Consider the following 22,007-nt stretch of genomic DNA (forward strand, 5'->3'; position numbering starts at 1 on the left):
AGATTTCATTTCTGTCAGACACAGTCTGATAGTCCTCATTGATAGCAGCCTTCGTTTATCAAATACTTCTTTGGTGTCTGGGCTAGGGGGTGAGAATCTGAAAGTGAATAGACTGTGTCTTCAGGAGGCTCACAGTCCAGTGGGGGATACAGTGTGAGCCTAGATTGTTAGGGTGCAGGCTGGTAGACATCTGCCTAGTAGAACTGCTGTGTACCTGGTAATGAAGGAGCTGAAGAGGGGCACTGAATAGCTTAGAAGGCGGAAGGAGGGAGGGTTTTACAGAGTCATTTGTGCCAAGCGTTGTAGGATGAGTAGGAGTTTTCTAAGTAAGAATCAGCAGTACTGTGGAATTCAAGGGGTAAAATAAGGAAGGCACCACTCCCAGGTGAATCCAGGTAGATAGTGGATTTGAGGGGAATGAGACTAAGTCTGAGAAATTTTTTTGAAGGCTATTGTTTATTCTCGTCTCTGCTTTCATATCTAAAAACACTCCTCGGGCGCCTGGGTGGCTCAGTTGGTTAAGCGACTGCCTTCAGCTCAGGTCATGATCCTGGAGTCCCTGGATTGAGTCCCGCATCGGGCTCCCTGCTCAGCGGGGAGTCTGCTTCTCCCTCTGACCCTCCCCCCTTTCATGTGCTTGCTCTCTCTCATTCTCTCTCTCTCAAATAAATAAATAAAATCTTTAAAAAAATAAAAAATAAAAAAAAATAAAAACACTTCTCACCCCCACTTACTCTATTCCTTTACCATGCCAGTGTTTCATAGCATGATCCTTACGTGAAATGATAGTTTTAATTACTCATTTGTTCCCCCCTCCCCCATTAAAGGGTAGACTACAGGGATGTTATGGAATCCCTTTGTAGATTTAGGATGACCCCTCTTCCCCCTAGTTTTTGGCTGAAGCAGCTAAAAGCTATCATTAACTCAGGTGTGGCACAGTGGAGGAAGAGGGGCAGCAGGTTTGGGTGGACGTGTTGCATTTGAGATGGCATGGAGCAAACTTGGGAGATCTGTGGAAGGTAGCTGTTTGTGAGGGGATGGAACTTAAGTGAACGTCTGGCCCTAGAGATGTAGTGAGGTGAATAGTCCTGTGGTGACTGCATTCATGGATGTGGGTCAGATTTGTTTTTAGAGAGAGCAGCTAGTTAAAAAGAGAAGGGGGCCAAGGATGTAACCCTCAGCAGGCACCAGCATTTAAATGGCAGTCTAAGGAAGAAAAATCTGCAAAGGAAACTAAAAACATATACTTAGAGAGGTAGGAGGAGAAACAGCACAATGATATCATGGAAGCTTAGGAAAGTGACAGTTTTAGGTAGGAAGAAGTGATTGTCAGGAGTCAATATTGCAGAAAGGTCAAGTTAAATTGAAAAGGAGCCTGTAAATCTGGAAATTAGGAAAGCAATGGTTACCATAGTGAATGTAATTTTCATGAATGATTAGAAATCTAAATTGCATTTGAATTGTGTTCAGTTGAGGTAATGGGAGGTGATGAGGAAACATTGAAGGGGCTTAGTCAGGTGTGGGGGGCATCCTGGGTCAGGAGAGATGTTTTTGGTTCTGTTTCAAAGATGGGGAGATGTAAGCATGTGTAGAACAGAGAGTTGATGGAATATTGATGAAATGAAGTGATGGAAGAGTCAGGAAGCATGGGTATAGAGGGTACTGGTGGAGCTGCCAGCCTGAGACGTGAGAGGAAAAGCTTTTCCTCTGACCCAAAAGAGAAGTGGAAGAAGTGGGGAATTGAGGAAAGTCATTCCTGTGTTCTTACTTCCTTTGAGAAGCAGGTGGCCATGCTGGCCTAGGGCTTAAGAAATCTGGTGAAAATTAAGATGTGCCATTTGCGGGGCATGGGGAGGAAACTAATGAGGGACAAGAGAAAGACTTTTATCATTTTAAGTGACTCTGAGAACATAGCCAAGGTTATATTGTATATATATGGATTGGTATCAGTTCACAAGATTCTGGCATTGAAGTAGACACAGAAGAAAGCTGGAATGATCCCAGGTTAGGTGTTGGAAAGGTAGATGGTTAACTTGAAAGGGAAGAGGTAAAGAGTGACATTGTGCAGAATAGTGGAGAAGGAATCTGTGAGGGTTGGTCAAAGCAAGCACTGAGTTGGAAAGAGGTTGTAGTAAACTATTTCAGAACTCTAGAACCTGATCAGGCCTTATAACAACTAGGGGATGCTGGATGAAGGTAGAGGCTACTCTTCTCAGGTAAGTGGTGTGTGCAAACCGGCAATCATCCTTTACTCCTCAGCCCTGCTTCGGGTGTGAGGAAAGCAGCTTGCATTCCTGGAGTGAGTAGCTGGTGCCAGGGCAGGCAGACGGGACACTGTCCTACAAAAATTTGAGTGTGTATGCTCTGGTGGATTTGATCGTGCCCTACAGGACTGGCACAGATGCTTACCTATATTCCGACCCTCTCAGCTGCAGTCACTTTCTTAAGCTGTATCTGTTGGAAGACTTAAAGGGCCAGTACCTTTGGGGGGTTTTTTAGAGCCAGACATTTAAGAAAATCTTTGTCAGGTCACTAGCTGATCACAGAGGTAACAGAAGTTGCAGAAACTTCAGAGACCACACATAACAAGGAATACACACTTCGCAAAAATAGTTTGAAAAAGTCACAAGCTGGCAACTCCAACCCTCAACGAAGAAAAATCAGCAATCCCTGAGGAGTGGGAAAATCAGATTTCTAGAGTTATCACATTTGTTTTCAAAGGCATAAGTTTTAAACATCTCACTGACTGAAGAAATTAGTCACAATTTAAGGAACATTCGATGAATTAATCTGTTAAAAACTAAAATTACACATTAAGATATAAAATTGCACAATATAAATAGTATAATTTAAACTTGTATGATTCAGGATTCATGACATTTCCTCATAACCACTTTCAACTCCTTAATTACTGTCTCTTTCCTATAAACAGCACCTCTCAGTTCTCAGCCTTATAAGTTATTAAGCAAGGTGCATTTTTATTTTTACTTTTTAATTTTTTTTTTTAAAGATTTTATTTACTTATTTGAGAGAGAGAGAGATAGCAAGAGAGAGCACGAGAAGCGGGGAGAGGAAGAAGCAGGCTCCCTGCTTAGCATGGAGCCTGATGCGGGACTCCATCCCAGGACCCTGGGATCACGACCTGAGCCAAAGGCAGACGCTTAACTGACTGAGCCACCCAGGCACCCCAAGGTGCATTTTTATATATTAAACTAACAAAAAGAAAAATCAGTCTGGGTGAGATTATGGCAGAAGTGTTTCACTTATGCCTTACTATCTTATTTTATAATATATTTGTTTTCATATAAAATTAATGTCTCCAAATAGTTATCAAGTATATCCAATGCTCCAGACACGCCCCAAAGCACCATCTGATATAGGCACTGTAGCTGAGAAGGCATTAAAAGTATTATAGTAGTCATGGGGCGCCTGGGTGGCTCAGATGGTTAAGCGTCTGCCTTCGGCTCGGGTCATGATCCCAGGGTCCTGGGATCGAGCCCCATGTCGGGCTCCTGGCTCAGCGGGGAGTCTGCTTCTTCCTCTCCCTCTGCCTCTCCCCCTGCTCATGCCCTCTCTCTAACTCTGTGTCTCAAATGAATAAATAAAATCTTAAAAAAAATAAAATAAAAAAAAGAAAAAGTATTACAGTAGTCAATATGCAGTATTGGTTATAACATCAAATATTTCAGGTTTGGCCACATGTGAAGAGCTGGAAATTGTCTTACCTTTTGACTCAGTAATCTCACACTTAGGAGTGAGGGAGATTTGGGGGAAATAACCCAACAGAAGCAACAGCAGCACGTCAAAATTTGGCCTTAGGAAATAGGGTCACTGTGGATGTAATTACTTAAATTAGGATGAGGTCATAATCAGTAGGGTGGATTTGTAATTCAGTATGACTAGTGTCCTCATACAAAGATGGCCACATGAAGACAGACACACAGAGAATGCCCTGTGGAAGAGGAGGAGGGTCGGAGTGATGCACCTATGAGTCAAGGAATGCCAAAGATTGCTGCAGACCACCAGAAACTTAGGATGAGGCAAGGAAGGATTCCCTTACAGGTTTCAGAGGGAGTTGGCCCTGGCAACACCATGATTTTGGATGTCTAGCCTCCAGAACTATGAGACAATAAACTGCTATTGTCTTAAGCCACATAGTCTGTGGTGCTTTGTTATGTCAGCCTAAGGAAACAAATACAATGGTCAATTGATTTTTGACAAGGCTGCCAAGACCAGGCAATGCAGAAAGAACCATCTTTTCAACAAATGATGCTGAGAAAACTGGATGTCCATATGCAAAATATGCATGTGGACCCTTACCTTACATCATATACAAAAATTAACTTAAAAAATGAATTGAAGACTAAATTTAAAAGATAAGGATACAAAACTCTTTTTTTTGGTGAAGATTTTATTTATTTATTTATTTGAGAGAGACACAGCGAGAGAGAGAACATGAGCAGAGGGAGTGGGAGAGGGAGAAGCAGGCTCCCCGCTGAGCAGGGAGCCCGATGCGGGACTCGATCCCAGGACACTGGGACCATGACCTGAGCTGAAGGCAGACGCTTAATGACTGAGCCACCCATGTGCCCAAGACTATGAAACTCTTAGAAGAAAGCATACAGGAAAATTTTCATGGCTGTAGATGTAAGATTGATTTCTTAAATGGCACCAAAAGCACAGCTAACAAAACAAAACAAAAATAGATAAGTTGAACTTCATCAATATCAGAAACTTATATGCATCAGAAAACACTATTAAGATATTTTCATATTTTTGACAATTTTTCTTTAATTTTCTTTTTTTTTTAAAGATTTTATTTATTTATTTGACAGAGAGAGACAGCAAGAGAAAGAACACAAGCAGGGGGAGTGGGAGAGGGAGAAGCAGGCTTCCAGCTGAGCAGGGAGCCCGATTCGGGGCTCGATCCCAGGACCCTGGGATCATGACCTGAGCCGAAGGCAGACGCTTAATGAATGAGCCACCCAGGCGCCCCTTCTTTAATTTTCTTAACTACTGAATTCCCCAAAGTATAAAAATTGCCCTAAATTTAATCATAAATAACAAGAAATAAAGCCATGTTGAAATTATTTTGACAGAATGTGCAATTTGCATTTTTTTTAAAGATTTTATTTATTTATTTGAGACAGAGAGAATGAGAGAGAGAGAGAGCACATGAGAGGGGGGAGGGTCAGAGGGAGAAGCAGGCTCCCTGCCGAGCAGAGAGCCCGATGCAGGACTCGATCCCGGGACTCCAGGATCATGACCTGAGCCGAAGGCAGTCGCTTAACCAACTGAGCCAGCCAGGTGCCCTGCAATTTGCATTTTAAAAATGTGTCTGGAAAAATTTATAGTCATCGATATCTTAAATGTGCTGTAAGATTTCTGGAAACTGACTGCAGCATGTAATATGGAAGGCGTGTATCTTGGTGTGCATCTTGGTGTGTTTGGTTTGTAATTTCATCTATAGGAAAATAGGAAAATCATTTCTCTGATTTGTACTAATGATAATGGTGACAGTTTGGATCACTGAAGGAAAAAGAAGTGAAACGTTCATGATGTAGGTGAATGCTGTGATTCTCATTAATAGAGGTGAAAAATGGGGGGAGGGAGGACACGATGAAGAGAGTAAAAAGAAAAACTCACATAATGGTAGAAAATATTTATTTGCAAGTCATGTATTTGATAAAGAATTAATATTTAGAATATATAAAGAACTCCTACAACTCAACAGCAAAAAACCAAATAACCCAATTCATAAATGGACAGAGGACTGGAATAATATACAAATAGTCAATAAGCACATGGAAAGATGTACAATATCATTAGCCATTGGGGAAGCATATATCAAAACCACAATGAGATATCACTTCACACCCACCAGGATGGCTGTAATTAAAAAAATGGAGAATTACAAGTGTTGGCGAGGATGTGGAAACACTGGAACTCTTGTATACTGGTGGTGGGGATGTAAAATGGTGCAGCCAACTGTGGGAAAAAGTTCGGCAGTTCTTCAAAAAGTAGACTTACCACGTGACCCAGCAATTCTGATCCTAAGTATATGCCCAAAGGGAGTGGAAACAGGGACTCAAACAGGTACAGCAGTGTTTATAGCAGCATTATTCACAGTGGCAAGAAGCTGGAAACAACCCAAATGTTAGGAAATAATGGTAATGGTAACATAGAACATTGTGAACTGTACTTAATGCTACTGAGCTGTGCACTTCAACATGCTTAAAATGGCAAATTTCATGTTATGTGTATTTTACCATAATTTTTAAAAAGAGAGAGAAGTCAAGGGGTAGAGCGTATGATAGGTCACGGGATGCAGGAAAGGAAGGAAGCCTGGGAGAGGCTGGTAGGAAGAATAGGGAATGTTTGAGGGATTAAAGGCTGCAGTGAGGTTGAAGGGAAGGCATTTAGAGAGTAAAATTGAGAGAACTGGAATAATGGCAAGAGGTGTTGACTAATATATTGGAATGTTAGAATTTCAGGAGTAGAATGTTTCCAGGTTCGTAAAGTTGAGGACATGCCCTTGAGTGTGGACTGCTTAAGAAGTGTGGAAAAGGACAGTCTACAGAATTGAACATGGTGAACCCACACAGGAGGGCACCTGGAAACAGGGTTAGAAAGCGAGTCTGAGTTGGATGTCGAAGATTAGTAGATGTCTGTGGTCGAATCTGCAGGAGCCAAAAAGGGAAATGATTTATTTCTACTATATTTCTTAGTTCTGTACTTATATTGCAATGTTGACCCAGAGATTGTTAAATTTCTTTTTATTGGACACATTTTGATAAGCCTGGTAGGTTGCCAGTGGCTAAGCCAGTCATAAAGTTGAGAGATGTAGAAATAGGTTTAGGCAATATTTCAGCTCTTCTGTAGGTACAGAGGTTTTGATTTGATTGTGTGTATCAGGTACAACGAAGGGGGAAAGCATTGGCTTCTTGTTTTTTAAAGTGTAAAAGCATGACTTTAAAGGCCTTTTCTTAAATTTGTTTTGTTTTAGAAGTGTGCACATTGTACTGCTTTAAAAAGTATATATTTTCCGTTAGAATTTGGTCTAGAATTTCGTCCTATGCATCATATTATAATTGTTACAAAATGTATTCAATTTATAAAATAAAAAGTCATTCAGCAAGCCCCATCTAATTAAATCATACTTTGAGATTCCAGTATGCCTCTAATTTTGTTTTCTGTTATGGCAGATCTTTTATTTAGTATAGCCTCTGATTTATAGTGAGTCTCAAAATACTGTTTCTGTCATTCTTAGGAAAACGGGAAATCATTTTCACAACTTCATTAGTTGGCAAGACCTAAGAGCTGTTGAACTTATAAAGTCTTGGAATAATTCCCTCATAATGAAGGTAATCTTTTTCTTATCTTCTGTGGTTTGGATGTTACTATTTTCCCTGTAGATGTCCCTTAACTGTAGGCTTAAGTGTATAATCTCCCACCTGTATTGTTTCAGGACGTTGAGAAGAGAATACACATACGCACGCTCCTCACATCAGTGAAACTCCATAACAGTCACCCAAAAGCATATGAGGTAGACTCAAGTACTTAATTAATTACACTTCAGGAAACCCCGAGGAGGTTTAGGATGGACCAGATATTCTCACGAGAGTGAGATAATTCATGTTGCCATTCTTGGAGAAATAGACAAGATGCAGACTATGTCCAGAAAAAATACAGAAATGTCCAAATTTCATCCTCTTTTGTTATAAATAAAGTGGAGAATGGATATCGAGATGGATAACTAGCAGACTGCCACGAGCTCTTAACCTGATGCCTACCACAGTGGTCGCAAATGACAAAGCTGGTGACCATGACGATGTCAGCAGTGGTGGTGGCAGCGTACGTGTGGGATTGCTGAGTCAGAGGGTAAGACAATTTTCTAAACGTGGCCAAACCTGCAGTATGTGATGTTATAATCAACACTGCGCGTTCCCTGTTGCATATTGCAATAGTACGTGTTCGAATGCCGCACAGCTAAATGCCTCCTCAGCATAGAGTGCCTGTGGCAGATGGTGCTTCAGGGAGTATCTGGAGCATCGGTTTTACTCCAAAACTATTTGGAGACATTAATTTTAGATGAAAACAAACATGAAGATATTATGGAATATATGCATGAGTGGAAGACACTTTTGCCATAATCTCACCCACATTGGTTTTTCTTTTGTTAGTTTAATATACGAAAATGCACCTTGCTTTAATAACTCGTAAGGCTGAGAACTGAGAGGTGCTGTTTACAGGAAAGAGAAATTAAGGAGTCAAAAATAATTATAAGGAAATGTCATGAACTTTGAATGGTATAATTTAAAATTATACTATTTATAATGTGTAATTCTGTATCTTAATGGATAATTTTAGTTTTTAATAGGTCAATTCACCAAACATTTCTTAGATTAGTCAGTGAGGTATTCAAAACTTTTATTCCTTTAAAAATAAGTTTTGACTTTGAAAACATTTACTTCTGTAGGACAAACCCCAAGTCTCAAATGTAAAACTGACTTCAAGCACAAAACTCGGTCTTTAAAGCATTTCATCTACTTGATATTGAGCATGCGCATGATGTAAGCTTTGGCTTCTCTTAGGAGAAAAATGTACACAGACTCTTGGAGTTTAGCACACATGATTCCAGGGCCTGTCTTGACACTGAGAGAACCGTTCCTACTCTGCACTCATCCTATACTGGATGCTTTTTTTCTTTTTTAAGGATTTTATTTTTAAGTAATCTCTACATAGGGCTCAAACTTAAAAGCCCAAGATCAATAGTTGCATGCTCTACCGTCTGAGCCAGCCAGGCACCCCTATGCTGGATGCTCATGGGTTAGTGATTGAGGCTTATGGAATTGTTGAGGGTGTATATGCCAGAGATGAAACCAAAGTCATTCATTTAGCCAGTGCTAGCTCCAAGCAAACTGGTGAAGTATTTGATGTGTGTTGGCAGTCTCCTGGCACCATTGTTTTCCTCTGGTTCTTCCAGCACCCATGCTTCCTCTCACTCTTGTTCTGATTCTTTCTTAATGGTTGCTAAAAGGCTTCTCTTTGCTTTTCGCATAAAATCCCAACTCCTTACCATGGATTGGCCCTGTCTACAGCTCTGACCTCTTCCCAGACCCTTCCTCCCTGAAGCTGCTAAGGATTCAGCTCCAGCTTTGTCAGGGTGGTCTTGTTCTTATAGCACCGAAGCTCTCTCTTACCTTAAGGCCTTCGTACCCTCAGGGGGCTCTCTCCGCCATCATGACTGGATTCTTCTCATCTTCCCGGGTGCAGCTCATATGCCATCTCCTCTGTGTGACCCTTTCCTGCCATCCCATTTATAGAGTAGCATGTCCACACTTCTCTATCCAGTCTCTACCATACTGTCCTTTCTTTCACGGGACTTAGAACATTTCAAAGATTTTTTTTTTTTTTTTTTAAGATTTTATTTATTTGCAGAGAGACAATGAGAGACAGAGAGCATGAGAGGGAGGAGGGTCAGAGGGAGAAGCAGACTCCCTGCTGAGCAGGGAGCCCGATGTGGGACTTGATCCCGGGACTCCAGGATCATGACCTGAGCCGAAGGCAGTCGCTTAACCAACTGAGCCACCCAGGCGCCCCCATTTCAAAGATTTTGAGACATACATTTTTTTTAATTGAAATTTTAATTGAGGTAATTATAGATTCACATGCAGTTGTAAGAAATAATACAGGGATCCCTTATAGGCTTTGCAGTTTCTCTCAATGGTAACATTTTACAAAACTATACTATACTGTCACAACCAGGATATTGACATTAATACAATCTATAGATCTTATTCAGATTTCCCCAGTTTCACTTGTACTTGCGTATGTGTGTGTTATCATTTCTGTACAGTTTTTTTCCTATGTTCATGTATCCACCACCAGAATCAAGATGCTGAATAGTACCTTCATTACAAGGGTCCCTCATGTTGCTCTTTTATAACCACATCCTCTCTCTTCTGTGCACTCCCCACGCTCTTCCCATCCCTCGCTCCTTGCAACCACCAATCTGTCCTCCATTAAATATTTTTTCTCACTTCAAAAATATTATATACGTAGAGTGATGCATGGGGTTTGCTTTTTTCACTTAGTGTAATTCCCTGGAGAATCCAAGTTGTACGAGTATCAATAGCTTGTTTCTTTTTATTGCTGAGTTGTATTCAGTGGTACATATGCATCACCTGTTTAAGGACATCTGTGCAAATTCCAGTTTTTGGCTATTACAAATAGAGCTGTTTTGAAAATCTGTGTACAGAATTTTATGTGAACATAAGTTTTCATTTCTCTAGGATAATACCCCAGGGGTACAATTAATTGCTAGGTCAAATGGTAATTGCATGTTTTGTTTTATAAGAAACTGTCAGTCTTTTTCCAGAGTAGCTGCATCATTTACATTCTCACCAGCAATGTATGAATTATAAGACATACATTTCTTTTTTCCAATTTCAAAAGGGTGATTTTTTAAGAAGGATTTTTTTGTTTGTTTGTTTGGGTTTTTTTAGGGTTTTTGTTTTTTTTTTAAAGGATTTATTTTTAAGTATCTCTCCACCCAGTGTGGGGCATGAACTCACAACCCCAAGATCAAGAGTTGCGTGCTCTACCGACTGAGCCAGCCAGGCACCCCAAGCAGGATGTATTTTTAACCATTAATTTTTTAAAATCATTTTAACCATCAATTATATCTTAGCATTATATCACAATTTAAATAGCAGGATTTCTTTCCCTTTTTTGGTGGCACATTTAATATTGGTTTATTTTACATTCATTGTCTTTTTAGATTATTTCACTTATTGACTTGATTACTTGTCTGTCTCTTCCCATTAGAATGTAAATTTCAAGAAGGCAGAGATTCTGCCTATATTGTTCATTCTGCTTTCTCAAGGCCTAGCACAGTCCTTGGTACATAGAAGGTACTCAATAAATATTTGTTTTTGTTTTTGTTTTTGTTTTTTTAAAGATTTTATTTATTTATTTATTTGAGAGAGAGAGAGAAACAGCATGAGAGGGGAGAGGGTCAGAGGGAGAAGCAGGCTCCCCGCTGAGCCGGGAGCCCGATGTGGGACTCGATCCCAGGACTCCGGGACCATGACCTGAGCTGAAGGCAGTCGCTTAACCAACTGAGCCACCCAGGCGCCCTCAATAAATATTTGTTAAATGTAAAAACAAAATGTTAATTGTTCATATGTTGATTAAAAGTGCAGGTGTAAGAACTCTTCATACTTTTTGTATGCTTCCCCCAGGTATCTGTATTTTAATAGAAGATCACTGAAGGATATTAAATGTAATTTTTTTAATAGAAGAAAGTATAGTGTTCTTAGGAAGGAAGAACCTCTTTCAGTTTGAAGCATTCTTATCATATAACACAGCAGAAGGATTATGGGTGGTCATTTTATATACTTTCAGAAACTCTTATTTTTTAATAAACAGTGCAAAATATAAAGAAACACAGAAGGTTTGAAGGGTATAAACTTCCAGTTATAAGATGAATAAGGTCTGAGGATCTAATGTATAACATGATGACCATAGCTGATAACACTGTATTATATAGTTGAGATTTGGGCGCCTGGGTGGCTCAGTTGGTTGGGCGACTGCCTTCGGCTCAGGTCATGATCCTGGAGTCCCTGGATCGAGTCCCGCATCGGGCTCCCTGCTCAGCAAGGAACCTGCTTCTCCCTCTGACCCTCCCCCCTCTCATATGCTCGCTCTCTCTCGTTCTCTCTGTCTCAAAAAAAAAAAAAATAGTTGAGATTTGCTAAGAGTAGAACTTAAATGCTCTCACCAAAATGAAAAGGAAAAAAAAAATTAAAATGGGGCTCATTGTTCCAAAAAAGGGGACAAGACTGAAATGTAGAGAGAATTGAGTCTATACATTTTCTTGATTGTTGCATTTACTATTTTAATAAATAAACTAAAATCGTTAAATATATACATATATATATTTTTAAATTTTTTTAAGATTTTATTTATTTATTTGACAGAGAGAGAGAGAGAGAGATCACAAGTAGGCAGACAGGCAGGCAGAGGGAGAGGGAGAAGCAGGCTCCCTGCTAAGCACAGAGCCCGATGTGGGAGTCGATCCCAGGACCCTGGGATCATGACCTGAGCTGAAGGCAGATGCTTAACCATCTGAGCCACCCAGGCATCCCTACATATATATTTTTTTAAATGTTTTAGAGAAAGAGAAAGCTCATGTGCGTGTGAGTGGGGAGGGAGGGGCAGAGGGAGAGGGAGAGAGAATCTTTTTTTTTTTAAGATTTTATTTATTTGACAGAAAGAGAGAGCACAAGTAGGCAGAGAGGCAGGCAGAGGGAGAAGCAGGCTTTCTGCTGAGCAGGGAGCCCAATGCGGGACTCGATCTCAGAACCCCGGGATCATGGCCTGAGCCGAAGGCAGATGCGTAAGTGACTGAGCCACCCAGGGGCCCCAGAGAGAGAAAATCTTAAGTAGGCTCCACACCCAGCATGGAGCCTGATGCAAGGCTTGATCTCACAACCCTGAGATCATGACCTGAGCCAAAATCGAGATGGATGCTTAACTGACAAAGCCACTCAGAGCCCCTTTAAATATATATTTTTAGGGGAGGGGTGTGCAATAACAGAGGGAAAAAAATGCAAGTGAATATTTTGTAAAACATTAGTTTCAGAAGCTGAATTGTTCATCTGCATTCTTGTAGTAGGTGGCAGGATAAAGTTTTTGTTTTTTGGTTTTTGGTTTTTTTCAATGACAAACCTTAAAACTCAAAGCTAGTTTTCTATGAAAGGCTTTTTCTTTTTATTTATTTATTTTTTTTAAAGATTTTATTTATTTATTTGACAGAGAGATACACAGCGAGAGAGGGAACACAAGCAGGGGGAGTGGGAGAGGGAGAAGCAGACTTCCCGCGGAGCAGGGAGCTCGATGCGGGGCTCGATCCCAGGACCCTGGGATCATGACCTTAGCCGAAGGCAGACGCTTAACGACTGAGCCACCCAGGCGCCCCAAGGCTTTTTCGTTTTAATTAAAGATTTTTCTTACTAAGAAGTAAATTTTAAACTATATATATTTCATCTTTGATTTAGATAAGTATAGATAGTATTAAATGAAATCATACATCCCAAATTTCAGGTACTTAAGATGTGGGGGAGTTTCCCTTATGGTTTAATACTAACTTCATTAAAAATATATTTCTAACCAGAATATAGCCTTCTTCCTTGACTCTCTACCTTTTATTTTAAAAGACTTTATCTTGAGCTTCTTGTGTTTGCTAAAGAAGGTCATAGTAGATGCGTTACATTTCATGTGTTAGAATACATATGTTAAGGGTGCCTGGGTGGCTCAGTTGGTTAAGCGACTGCCTTCGGCTCAGGTCATGATCCCGGAGTCCTGGGATCGAGTCCCACATCGGGCTCCCGGCTCAGCGGGGAGCTTGCTTCTCCCTCTGACCCTATCCCCTCTCATGCTGTTTCTCTCTCTCTCTCTCTCAAATAAATAAATTAATTAATTAAAAAAAAAAGATTAGAATACATATATTAAAAATTGTCCACTTAGGGGCGCCTGGGTGGCTCAGTTGGTTGGGTGACTGCCTTCGGCTCAGGTCATGGTCCTGGAGTCCCGGGATCGAGTCCCGCATCAGGCTCCCTGCTCGGCAGGGAGTCTGCTTCTCCCTCTGACCCTCCCCCCCTCTCATGTGCTCTCTCTCTCTCTCTCAAATAAATAAATAAAATCTTTAAAAAAAAAAAATTGTCCACTTAGGGTAATACTGCTTTACTTTTCTTAAGTGCTAAAAACACTGTAAGTAGTTGAATTATTTGTTTGTTATTGGGTTTGTTTTCATGTGTGTAGAATTAATATAGAAATATCAAACACCATTAAATGCGTTTTCCTAAAGTATCTTTTTTTTTTAATAGCTATTCCAGAGTTCCTGCCGAGTGCTGCACTTTTTCACTAGAAGTAAACGATTTTTAGCCGTCAGTTTGTTCAGTTTCACAAACCAGCATGTTTCTTTGAGACTGGCCTGGATTTTACAGAACCTGGTTGAGGTAAGGAAAGAGTGTGTGTGTGTGTGTGTGTGTGTGTGTGTGTGTGTGTGTAGACTACAGGGAAGAAAAAAGTAAAGGAATAAAGATAGTAATTTGCTTATCTGAGGGAAAATTAACTATCCACTACATATTGGGATGGAGTACAGGAATCTTTACTCTGTTTTTTTAAACCTTTTTATTGTAAGTCATAACACATACAGAAAACTGAACAAAACAAAAATTTACCACTCAGTGATACATTGTGGAGCAAACATCTGTGTAACACTACTTGAATCAAGAAATAGAACATTGCGATACTGTGTATCACATTTTCTTTTCTTTTTTTTAAAGATTTTTTTTTTTTTTTTTATTTGAGAGAGAGAGAATGAGAGACAGAGAGCATGAGAGGGAGAAGGGTCAGAGGGAGAAGCAGACTCCCTGCCGAGCAGGGAGCCCGATGCGGGACTCGATCCCGGGACTCCAGGATCATGACCCGAGCCGAAGGCAGTCGCTTAACCAACTGAGCCACCCAGGCGCCCCTCACATTTTCTTTCCACTTTTACTTTTTAACTTGTGTTTTTTTTCTCAATACTATAGTTTTACCTGAATTTTTTTGAATTTTGTATAAACGTGTAAATTAATTTTCTTATATTTTCATTGCTATTTAGTGTTCAATGTATGATTTTATCACTATCCATTTATCCATTCTGTTCATGTACATGTGAGTTATTTCTAGTTTGGGGCTATTATGAATAATGCTGTCTTTTGGGGTATATATAAAGGCATTTCTGCTGTATCTATATATGGGAATGGAATTTTTAGGGCATGAATGTGTATATATATATTTTTTTTATTTTTCACTTTTAGTGGGTAATGTAAAAAAATTTCCCACAGTTTTTGATAATTTACATACCCACCATCAGTCAGTGAGAGGACTTCGTATTTCATGTACCATCATAATTGGTATTATCAGGGTTTGTTTTTTAATTTTAGCCATTTTGGTAGGTAAATAGTGATCTCTCATTGTGATTTTAGATTGGGTAATAAAAAAAGAAGATTCACCTGTATGCCATCTACAGGAGAAACATTTCATTTACTTTTTTAAAGATTTATTTATTTGAGAGGGTGTAAGAGGAGGGAGAGGGAGAAGCAGACTCCCTGCTGAGCAGGGATCCTGATGTGATGTGGGACTCCATCTCAGGACCCTGACCTGGACCAAAGGCAGACACTTAACTGACTGAGCCACCCAAGTGCCCCCAGAATATACATTCTTAAGTGCTCATGGAACTTTCTCCAGGATACATCACATGCTACACCATAATACAATCTTCAATAAATTTAAAAGGACTGAAATCATACAAGTATTTCTCTGATAACAAAAGAATGAAATTAAAAATAATTAACAGAAAGATGGGGCGGCTGACTGGCTCAGTCAGTAGCGCATGTGACTTTTTTTTAAATTTAAGATTTTATTTATTTATTTGACAGGGAGAGACACAGCAAGAGACGGAACACAAGCAGGGGGAGTGGGAGAGGGAGAAGCAGACTCCCCGCTGAGCAGGGAGCCCGATGCAGGGCTCGATCCCAGGACTCTGGAATCATGACGTGAGCCGAAGGCAGACACTTAACGACTGAGCCACCCAGGCGCCCCAAGCATGTAACTCTTGATCTCAGGGTTGTGAGTTCAAGCCCCACATTGGGTATAGAGATTACTTAAAAATAAAATCCTTAAAAATAAAAAGAAAGAATTAGCAGAAAGAAATTTGGTAAGTTCAAAAATAAATGGAAATCAAACTGTCCTTTTAAATAACCAGTGGGTAAAAGAAGAAATCCTAAGAGAAATTAGAAAATACTTTGAGATGAATGAAAATGAAAACACAGTATACCAAATCATGTGTTGCGGCAAGATCAGTGTTTAGATAGAAATTTATACGGGGCGCCTGGGTGGCTCAGTCGTTAAGCATTTGCCTTTGGCTCATGTCATGATCCCAGGATCCTGGGATCAAGTCCTGCATCGGGCTCTCTGCTCCGCAGGAAGCCTGCTTCTCCCTCTCCCACTCCTCCTGCTTGTGTTCCCTCTCTCGCTGTGTCTCTCTCTGTCAAATAAATAAATAAAATCTTTTTAAAACATATTAAAAAAAAGAAATTTATAGCCAGACTATATTACATATAGAAATTATATTAACAAAGCATCTAACATTCTAACTTAAGACACTGGCAAAAGGTAGCAAACTGAACCCACAGTAGCAGAAGGGAAGAAATGTAAAGATTAGTGTGAAAATTAATGAAATACAGAATAGAAAAAACAGTTGAAAAAATCAACAAAACAATGGTTTTTCCATGTCTTTTTATTGCTTAGTAATGCATTTCTTTTTATCACTGATTAGTATTTCTTTGTCTAGATGTGTTTCGTTTATCTGATCACTTGTTGGAGGACATATTGTTGCTTCTAATTTTTGGCACTTACAAATAAAGTTGCTGTAAACATTTGTGTACAGGTTTGTGTGTGTGTGTGTGTATGTGTGTTTAATCAGAGAAAGAGAGTGAGCACAAGCAGAGGGAGAAGCAGGCAGCAGGCAGAGGGAGAAGCAGGCTCCCCACTGAGCAGGGAGCCCAATGTGGGGCTCCATCCCAGGACCTTAGGATCATGACCTGAGCTGAAGGCAGCCACTTAACCGACTGAGCCACCCAGGCATCCCTGTATACAGATTTTTGTATAAACATAAATTTCAGCTATTTTGGGTAAATACCTAGGTGTGCAGTTGCTGGATCAGATGATAAGACTATGGTTAGCTTTGTTAGAAAATGCCAAACTGTCTTCCAAAGTGGGTAGACCATTTTACATTTCTACCAACAATGAATGAGAGTTCCTGTTGCTCCACATCCTTGCTAATGTTTGATATCAGGGTTTTGGATTTTAGCCATTCTAATAGGTATGAAGTAGTATCTCATTGATTTTATTTGTAATTCCCTAACATAACAATATGGTGTAGAAATATGACTTTTCTTTCCTTTTCTTCTTAAACATTGACAAGGACTTCTAGGATATAGTGCATGACTATTAATTCTAATATCTGTAGCCTCATGGGCTCTGTCTTTCTCTCTCTCTTTTCTTTTTCATGTTCTCTTGTTTCCTTAGATGCCTGATTATTTAATTTCTTTTTAATTTAAACTACTTGATGTATGATTAACATACAAAAAGCTGAAAATATTTAGTATATACAACTTGATGCGTTTGATGAGCTTGGTTACTTACTTGTATGCATGTGTATGTATATCAGCTAGACATTGTATTTGCAAAATTATGTGTAGAAATTGAGAGCCTTAACATTAACACTATCTTGCTCTGGACAGGAATTATGTTTGTTTCTTCCATTCTTCTAGGCACCAGGATTACAGCAATCTAGTTTAATGATTGAGGTGATTCAAAACTGAGCTGCATTTCCTATGAGAGCCTGTCTTTCTAGCTTACCCTTACTCATAGGGTAGAGCCATTTGGAGTCTTAACCCAAAGCAAGGAGGATTGACCTTGATCCTAATCTGAGCCCTAATACTGACTCTGTCTTTGTAGCCTCATATGGACCTACTCCCTATCAGAGGACCTGGCTGTCAAACGTTTTTTGAATGAACAGATGAACTTACTACTTGTCAGGCATTGTTGCTGCTTACTGAAATACAGATTAACCTTTCTCTAATCTGGAACAAATTTTAGAATCACAATTTCTAAATTTAAAAAGAGTTTGAAATAAAGTAATATTACTTTAAGCACTCCCTATGTAAGTGATATAAAGCTTGAATGGAATCTTCAAAATATTTGTTATAAATAATCTACAATGACTTCTTTTTTGGAACTTATGTCATGTGTTTTCATTTTATTGATCTTTTCTACTGTTGAAATAGAATTCATCCTTAAATATATTCGTTTGCTGTTCTTTTTGTCTTTAGGAGATATGTTTTAAGCATCTGCTATATGGCAGGAACCCTCCTTGGTGTTGGGCTTATAATTTAGTTTCTGCTCTTAAGGAGCTTAGGGTCTAACAGGGAGGTAATGACGTGAGATAAGGGCTATCTGGAAGATTCCCATTGAGTGTTGGCTTGGGCAAATCCAGGAACTACTAGTCTTGAAGGACAAATAAGAGTTGGAGAGGTGGTGAAAAATGATGTAGGGCGTTGTTTCCACTATGTTAGTAATATATCAGGGCGCCTTGGGATATTACTCAGTTGGTAAGCATGCAACACTTAAGCTCGGGTCGTGACTTTGCCCCCAACGTTGGGTGTAGAGCCTATTTTAAAAAATAATAATGGAGACGCCTGGGTGGCTCAGTCATTAAGAGTCTGCCTTCAGCTCAGGTCATGATCCTAGGGTCCTGGGATTGAGCCCCTCATCGGGCTCCCTCTCTCACTCCCCCTGCTTGTGTTCCCTCTCTCACTGTGTCTCTCTCTGTCAAATAAATAAAAATCTTAAAAAAAATAAAATTAAATTAAAAAAAATAATAATGATATCTCAACAATCATTTCATTGTCTCTATTAGCTATTTAAAGAGGTTGTGATATGTTTGTTTGCTTTGGCATGCTTTATGCTAAGGGTTAGCACGTTTTTTTCTGTAACATGCCAGATAGTCATAATTTAGACTTGTAAAACTACTCTGCCACTATAATGTGAAAACAGCCATAAATAACACATAAATAGGTGAGCATGGCTATGCTCCAGTAACATTTTATCTATGGACCCTGAAATATGAATTTCATTTACTTTTCATATGTCACAAGGTATTCTTTTTTAAAAATCAATTATAAAATTTAAACACCATTCTTAACTTGCTGTACAGAAATAAGCAGTGGGTTGGATTTGAACTGTGATCATAGTATACCACCCCCTGTTTTATTTATTTTTTTATTTTTTTAAAGATTTTATTTATTTATTTGATAGAGAAAGCATGAAAGGGAAGAGGGTCAGGGGGAGGAGCAGACTCCCTGCCAAGCAGGGAGCCCGATGTGGGACTTGATCCCAGGACTCCGGGATCATGACCTGAGCTGAAGGCAGTTGCTTAACCACTGAGCCACCCAGGCGCCCCATCCCCTGTTTTAGACTTTATGTAGACATATCCATATGTCTAAATTAAAAATATGTATATTTACTTTGTTTTTTCATCACAAAAGTAACACATGTTTCTTGTAAAATTAAAGCCTTTTATACCTTATAGTAATTGCTTAGAACTGTTTGGAGTATATTTTAAAAATAGTTTATACACACACACACACACACACATATATTCATTCTTATCAAAAAATGGGATTTTATTGTATTTACAATCTTGGCACTTAATTATGCATTTCCTAATTTAGCCTTTTTGAGTCAGTTTTGTGATGTTATGTTTTCTAGGTGCAAAAGGCAATTGAAGAAGATAATTGCTGCTTTGGGACTATTGATACATGGTTATTACATAAGCTCACAAAAGGTAAAGATGATCTGGTAGATCTATCTTTTTTTTTTTTTAAAAGATTTTATTTATTTATTTGACAGAGAGAGACACAGTGAGAGAGAGAGCACAAGCAGGGGGAGTGGGAGAGGGAGAAGCAGGCCTCCCGCTGAGCAGGGAGCCCGATGCGGGGCTCGATCCCAGGACCCTGGGATCATGACCTGAGCCGAAGGCAGACGCTCAACGACTGAGCCACCCAGGCGCCCCTGGTAGATCTATCTTAAGTAACTGAAATTTGACTGATAGAAAAGATTCACCTAAAAAAAGTGGAAGTTACTTTTTTTTCCTTCCTTTGTCCCAAACATACTGCACCTTGGTACCCTAGTAACTACATGTTACAGTAAAGCTAGATAAATTTTAGATTTGTAAGAGGAGGGTGATTTTTAAATTATGATCAGAACTCAAACAGAAGGCAGAAGAACAGTCTTAATTTCAAAAGTGTTAAGACTTAAGTTCGGTAACAAATTTGCTACTTTGCAGCTGGGTAACTATAGGCAATCATAATGCATCTGTGAACCCCTTTCCTTATCTTTAAACTGGGGATCAGAGTGCCTAGGTGACAGTTGGTCAAGCTCTGACTCTTGGTTTTGGCTCAGGTCATGATCTCAGGGTCACGAGATTGAGCCCTGAGGTCAGTCTCTATGCTCCGTGGAGAGTCGGCTTGAGATTCTCTCCCTCTGTTCCTGCCCCAACTCCCGTGCTCTCTCTCTTTCAAATAAATAAATCTTTAAAAGAAATAACAAAATAAACTGGGGATCATGATGTGACAATGTATATGAAAGTGCTTTTGTAAACTATAAACGTTCAAAAAGATTAAGTGGGAAATTGCTTTGGAGACTTTGCACTGGAAATATACATTTTGGAATGAATTTGAGGCCAGACAAAGGTTTAGATTATAAACTAGGGACAGTTGTTGATCGATACTACTTGATAATACATTATTTACAATGTAAATTTAGGTTCTGTATTTGCCACGGATTTTTCAAATGCCAGTGCAACTGGACTATTTGACCCTTTTAAGGTAAAGTTGGGTTTTTTTTCCCCCCTTTTGAATCACTGATTTTTGTATAATTTAGCTTGGCTTCTGATGACACATTTTTATGCTTAGATGTGTTGGAACCGGCTCCTTACTTCCATGCTTTCGATACCACTGTTTATCCTGCCTCCTGTGAGGGATACGAGGTAATGATGAACATCAGATACAGAAACCAGCAAAATTGTCCCTGAATTCATTTTGCCTTAGTGGGGAAAGCATTTTATCATTTGTCTGACATCCTTGTATGTTCATTATATAACATTTTGGTCTATGTGAAAATCAGTTTGCTGAATTTTAGTATTAATATTTCTAGAGCTATGACTCACTTCTTAATCAATTTTCTTTGAAGCCATAATTTTGGATCCGTGGATGAAGAGTTATTTGGTGTCCCTATACCAATAGCGGCCTTGGTAAGTAGACAACTCAAGCGTTTCTCCATGCATAGTATAAACTAAATAATGTATATGAATAGTTGAGATTAGATTTAAGAGACATGAGAGGGGGGCACCTGGGTGGCTCAGTCGTTGAGCGTCTGCCTTCGGCTCAGGTCAGGATCCCGGGGTCCTGGGATCGAGCCCCGCATTGGGCTCCCTGCTCCGCGGGAAGCCTGCTTGTCCCTCTCCCACTCCCCCTGCTTGTGTTCCCTCTCTCATTGTGTCTCTCTCTGTTAAATAAATAAAATCTTAAAAAAAAAAAAAAAGCATGAGTCTTGGGGCACCTGGGTGGCTCAGTCGTTAAGCGTCTGCCTTCGGCTCAGGTCGTGATCCCAGCGTCCCGGGATCGAGCCCCACATCGGGCTCCCTGCTCCGCGGGAAGCCTGCTTCTCCCTCTGCCACTCCCCCTGCTTGTGTTCCCTCTCTCTCGCTGTGTCTCTCTGTCAAATAAATAAATAAAAATCTTTTTTCTTAATTTTTTTTAATTATTTTATTTATTTATTTGAGAGAGAGAGATTGAGAGACAGAAAGCATGAGAGGCAGGAGGGTCAGAGGGAGAAGCAGGCTCCCTGCCGAGCAGGGAGCCCGATGCGGGACTCGATCCCGGGACTCCAGGATCATGACCTGGGCCGAAGGCAGTCGCTTAACCAACTGAGCCACCCAGGCGCCCAATAAAAATCTTTTTAAAAAAAAAAGATAGGGGGCGCCTGGGTGGCTCAGATGGTTAAGCATCTGCCTTCGGCTCAGGTCATGATCTCAGGGTCCTGGGATCGAGTCCCACATCGGACTTCCTGCTCCTTGGGAGCCTGCTTCTCCCTCTGCCTCTCTCTCTCTCTCTGTCTCTCATGAATAAATAAATAAAATCTTAAAAAAAAAAAAAAAAAAAAAAAGATAGGGGCGCCTGGGTGGCTCAGTCATTAAGCGTCTGCCTTCGGCTCAGGTCATGATCCCAGGGTCCTGGGATCGAGCCCCATGTTGGGCTCCCTGCTCCGCGGGAAGCCTGCTTCTCCCTCTCCCACTCCCCCTGCTTGTGTTCCCTCTCTCGCTGTGTCTC

General features: G+C 40.0%; 1 protein-coding gene across 7 annotated transcripts in view; it reads left to right on the top strand.

Annotated features, from left to right (window-relative positions):
* GK5 (glycerol kinase 5) overlaps positions 1 to 22,007 on the top strand; it is an 81,108-nt gene that overhangs the window by 16,370 nt on the left and 42,731 nt on the right. For 4 of the 7 annotated variants that reach the window (XM_064586894.1, XM_064586900.1, XM_064586907.1 and 1 more), the window contains 6 exons: positions 7,271 to 7,364; positions 13,893 to 14,024; positions 19,387 to 19,462; positions 20,443 to 20,504; positions 20,592 to 20,665; positions 20,869 to 20,929. In XM_064586894.1, the coding sequence (XP_064442964.1) occupies positions 7,271 to 7,364; positions 13,893 to 14,024; positions 19,387 to 19,462; positions 20,443 to 20,504; positions 20,592 to 20,665; positions 20,869 to 20,929 (499 nt within the window). Of the gene's footprint in view, positions 1 to 7,270; positions 7,365 to 7,411; positions 7,547 to 7,730; positions 7,882 to 13,892; positions 14,025 to 19,386; positions 19,463 to 20,442; positions 20,505 to 20,591; positions 20,666 to 20,868; positions 20,930 to 22,007 lie in introns of those variants that run through there. The other 3 variants (XM_064586922.1, XM_064586911.1, XM_064586918.1) reach the window with 3 other exon arrangements.

This window comes from Mirounga angustirostris, unplaced genomic scaffold (genome assembly GCF_029215605.1).
Source record: "Mirounga angustirostris isolate CCGP_5_RB_7025 unplaced genomic scaffold, mMirAng1.0.hap1 SCAF_1, whole genome shotgun sequence".
Classification (NCBI taxonomy): Eukaryota; Metazoa; Chordata; class Mammalia; order Carnivora; family Phocidae; genus Mirounga; species Mirounga angustirostris.